This window comes from Parus major, chromosome 26 (genome assembly GCF_001522545.3).
Source record: "Parus major isolate Abel chromosome 26, Parus_major1.1, whole genome shotgun sequence".
In the NCBI taxonomy this organism is placed as follows: Eukaryota; Metazoa; Chordata; class Aves; order Passeriformes; family Paridae; genus Parus; species Parus major.
In genome coordinates this window covers 5,329,165-5,333,388 of record NC_031795.1, presented here as the reverse complement: position 1 = coordinate 5,333,388, position 4,224 = coordinate 5,329,165, and the positions used below count along the sequence as shown (strand labels likewise).

At 43.3% G+C, this 4,224-nt stretch overlaps 1 protein-coding gene across 1 annotated transcript in view; it reads right to left on the bottom strand.

Annotated features, from left to right (window-relative positions):
- The window catches only part of CD46 (CD46 molecule), a 12,341-nt gene extending 8,123 nt beyond the window's left edge, over positions 1-4,218 (bottom strand). Inside the window, exons 1-7 of the mRNA XM_033519957.1 lie at positions 4,147-4,218; positions 3,181-3,372; positions 2,882-2,978; positions 2,197-2,282; positions 1,646-1,852; positions 952-1,134; positions 218-406 (exon numbers count right to left, since the gene is read on the bottom strand). Of these exons, the coding sequence (XP_033375848.1) occupies positions 218-406; positions 952-1,134; positions 1,646-1,852; positions 2,197-2,282; positions 2,882-2,978; positions 3,181-3,319 (901 nt within the window). The 5' untranslated portion in view covers positions 3,320-3,372; positions 4,147-4,218. The remainder of the gene's footprint in view (positions 1-217; positions 407-951; positions 1,135-1,645; positions 1,853-2,196; positions 2,283-2,881; positions 2,979-3,180; positions 3,373-4,146) is intronic.
- Between the last annotated feature and the right edge of the window lie 6 nt (positions 4,219-4,224).

The window sequence follows — 4,224 nt, the reverse complement described above, 5'->3', positions numbered from 1 at the left end:
TTTAAAAATCATTTTAAAAATCATTTTAAAAATCATTTTAAAAATCATTAAAAAATCATTAAAAAATCATTAAAAAATCATAAAAAAATCATAAAAAAATCATAAAAAAATCATAAAAAACTCATTAAAAATCATAAAAAAATAATTAAAAAACATATTGCTACATCTGACATTTCAAACTTGCCAGTCTGCTCCTGATTTCAGTGATTTCACTCACAGGCACAGTGCTGTAAAGCACCCCAGGACCTCTGCTCTCCACAGGTCACTGTCACCTCTGCAGAGCCATCAGGGAAGGAGCAGCCAGGGTTGCACCTGATCTGCACAGACTCTCCTTTGTCATAGTCAGCCTTGACTGGAACCAGGAGCCCATTGGGGACCTCTGGGGCAGGACACACCTCTGCAGGAGCTACCACAGGAACTTAGAACAAATTGAGTGAGAATGCAGTTTACTTCATAATTCAGTCACTCATTCCACAAATACAACTTGCTTCTGTGTAAGAAAAATAGCTCAGCACATGTCAGAAGTTGAACTTTACCCCAACTTTAAATACAAATATTCCCTGCAGAAAATTTAAACATCACAAAAACAATTATAATCATCATAAAAATGAATAAATGTAGATATTCATTGAGGTAATAAAAGTCTGTGATGTGGCAGCTCAGAAATCCATGCTGGTTCATTATTCCTCTGAGCTCTAGAATCATTTCTAGAAAGTAGGAGATGAAAAGCTGACTAGAAAAAGACACACAAAGATTTCCACTACTCCAGAAGGATACTACAGCTTTCCTCACTGTGCATACTTCTCCTTCTCTGGATCAAATATTTTCCCCTGCATTCCACACCTTTCCTCCTGTCTTCACCCATGAAATCAGTAGAACACCATGATGCTCTGTTTTAGCTAAAACACTTTTAACACATAAGAGAAAAGAGAATTTTACAGAAAATCTTACTTTTCTCACAAGTTGGCTTTGGAGGAACCCAGGTGCTATTTTCTTCACAGGTAATTACCTCTGCTCCAACCAAGAAATAGCCTTGTTCACACTCAAACACAACTGAGTCCTTGTAACTGTAGGCATTTCCAAATCCAGATATTTTTCTCCCATTTTCAACTCTGGGGTCTTCACATTTGACCACTGAAAGAGGCCAAACATTTGTTAATGCCAGCATTTGTTAATAAACGAAAACAAAAGCCTGGAAACATTTGTTAACACAAACATTGCACCAAACACAACATCCTTTCCCTGTGTGCCAAATTCCACCACTTTTTTTGGAGAAGAACCTTTGTAAAAACATTGAATCCTGCACTTCCACAGTGGCTGTGATTTTAGGTAAAGGATTTTTCCTAATCCAACCCCCACATCCTTGCCCTTGACACAATTCTTCTGTGGGATTTGTGGTCTCCCAGCTCCTCCACTTGGTCTTGTCTCTTCTACCAACAAGACACTCACACAGTTATTTTTCAAGCTTTAACTTAAATTTTAGTCATATTCTGTCTCATAATCATTCAATATCCACCACGCTGATGTGACCTCCACTGGAACTTTGTCCCAGAGCTTTTGTTCCTTCTTTCCTAGAGGCAAAACTCCATCCTGCTTCCAAAGAAAGGCACAGACACTGCAGCAAAGCATTAAAAACCCCAACAACCTCGACATTCTGGAGGTGGCCCACTCCAAACTCCATTGGAGTGTTCATCAGACGTGCAGTGGATCGTGGCACTGCCAATGAGGGAGAAGGGATCGCTGCCCTTGGGAACATCCCGACACCTGTAGGTCACTGAGCTCTGGTACACGTAGCTGACACTTTCCTCGTAGACCCCGTTGGCTATTTTGGGTGGTGGCTCACAAGGGATTTCTGTAAATAAAGCACAAAAATTGGTTTTGCTGGGTTAGGTGGTTCATCTCAAAGAGCAAGCCTTGATTTAAAGGTCATTTTGTTCAAAATCTGACACAGCTGCCCAAAAATCACACCACACAGCCCCAATTTCAACACGAGGTTGATTTTAATATGAGATGATTACCACAAAAACTGACATTTTTCAGTGGTCATTCCTCAGGCACAAGCCAAGTAGTTAAGAAAAAAAAAATCATTCCTGTTTTCCCATCATTTTTTATACTGGAAAGTTGTGGCAGAGCTGTTTGTAAATTAATTACCACCCCCCCTGAACAGGAAATCAGACCCAGCAGTAATTTACTTACTTTCACAAGAAGGCAGAGCTCCACTCCAGCCAACACCCTCATCCTTGATATCACAGGTAATCTCTTCACTACCCTGTAATCTGTATCTGAACAGGTAAAAATTTTCAAGAAGTGAAACTTAAATTTCTCATTTCTCCAACAAGCACCAAAAAATTGGTTCTTGTAATTAATTCTGTTCTGTCCTTACGGGGACATAACACACCGAGGTTTTGTTGCAATGAGAACAGAATCTTGTTTATTTTGCTGACAGTCCCACTTTGAAAGCAAAACAGAAACAAAAGAGACATCACTAAGGAACTGTGGAAGTCTCACCATTTTCAGAAATACCCTCTAATATTAATGTCCTAAAATTACCAATACTCAAGGAGATAAAAAAACCTACTTAGTGTTTTTGATTTAATTATTCAATAATGAAAGATAATTAATATATATTTACTCCCTCTGCCACAGGAGCATTAAAAGAAGTCACTGGAGGTAACACTCAAGTTGTGCAAAATCTCACTAGAAAGCTTAGGGTTGACGCAAAGAATAATTAAACCAGGGAATCAAATTAAATTTAGCTGTAATTTCATTTGTTACAGGTAGAATTCGAATTTCAGGTCAGAACTAGAACAGAAAATTTGGGTTTGGTTCAAATCTGGTGTAAACATAAAAAAGGATTCATTAACTTCACCAAAACACTTACCCTTCTTTACAAAAAAATGTCAATTTTGAACCAAATGTAAGATCTGTTAGATTAAAATAACCATTTTCCAAGTCTCCTGGGTATGTACATTTTCTCACTGGGGAAGGAAAAAAAAATTAAAAAAAAATTACATTTTTGTAGTTACAAAGACAAAATCTTCACCACTTATTGCTCTTACCCACACCAGCGTTTTCCAAGCTTTGTTTAAAATACATCAAAACCCCAATTCCCACTTGTAAACCAAGTGAAAACGTTAAATATCAGCGGGGAAAAAGAGGAGGGGGGGACAAAAAAATTACCTGTACAGAAGACACCCTTGGGTGACCACTCCAAATCATCACCACACGTCCAGGTGAGTGACATCCCACTGACCCTCATGTATCCCGGGCGGCAAATAAAGGAGATTTGGCTCCCAACTGGAAAATCCTGCATTTCCATGGAGCTCTGGTCGAGCTCTGCGTACTGCAGCCGGTCTGGCTTGGGACACGAGCCTGGGAGAGGAAGGAAAAAGCAACACAACACCTTAGCAACAAGGAGAGAAACGCACCGAGGTGCAGAACAGGAGAATGAAGCATTCAAGAGCGTTTAAAGATGTATTTAAGTCGTTTGCAAATTTTTAGTTTAGGTTTTAAGTGCATCCAGCTCCACACGTGTGTAGGGCGTTGTTTCCTCAAGCTCTTTAGTCATTCTACCCAGACAATGCACTTCCTTCCAGACCCTAGATTTTGTTTGTTAGCCTCTTTCTGTAGTTAAACACACGGCTTAACTCACCATACACCCATCCCGTTTGCTGCCTGAAAAACAAACCAGCCAGCCCCTCTCACAGAGCTCACTGTCCCTAAGGGAAAAAGAAAGCGGAGCTTAAAATCAGCTCCAAGGCCGGGCTGGACAGAGGTTTCAGCACAGGTGTCCCTGCCCAGGGCAGGGGTGGGACGGGATGGGCCCGGAGCTCCCTCCCAGCCCAAGAGCCCCGCGGTTCTGCGATCCAAACCCGGCGCCACCGCCCAAACCCCCGTGCTTCCACCACCGCCTTACAGCCATTTCCTTCCTGCCTCCCCTCGCCCCCCCGGCAGGCCCCGAGGGCACCTCAGGGAGCGGGGAGCAAGGCACGATCCCCATAGATCCCCATGATCCCCATCCCTCCTCCCGGCTGCTCCCGCCCGCGGTCCCTCAGGGGGCTCCGCGCCGCGCCCGCCGCTCCGAGCGCCCCTTCCCCAGCGGCACCGCCCGTCCGCGGCAGCAAAGAGCGAGCGGCCCCTGCTTACCCTCAGCCCGGGCTCCGCCGAGCTGCCACAGCAGCAGCGCGGGCAGCAGCAGCACCAGCAGCGGGAGCGGCACCGGGA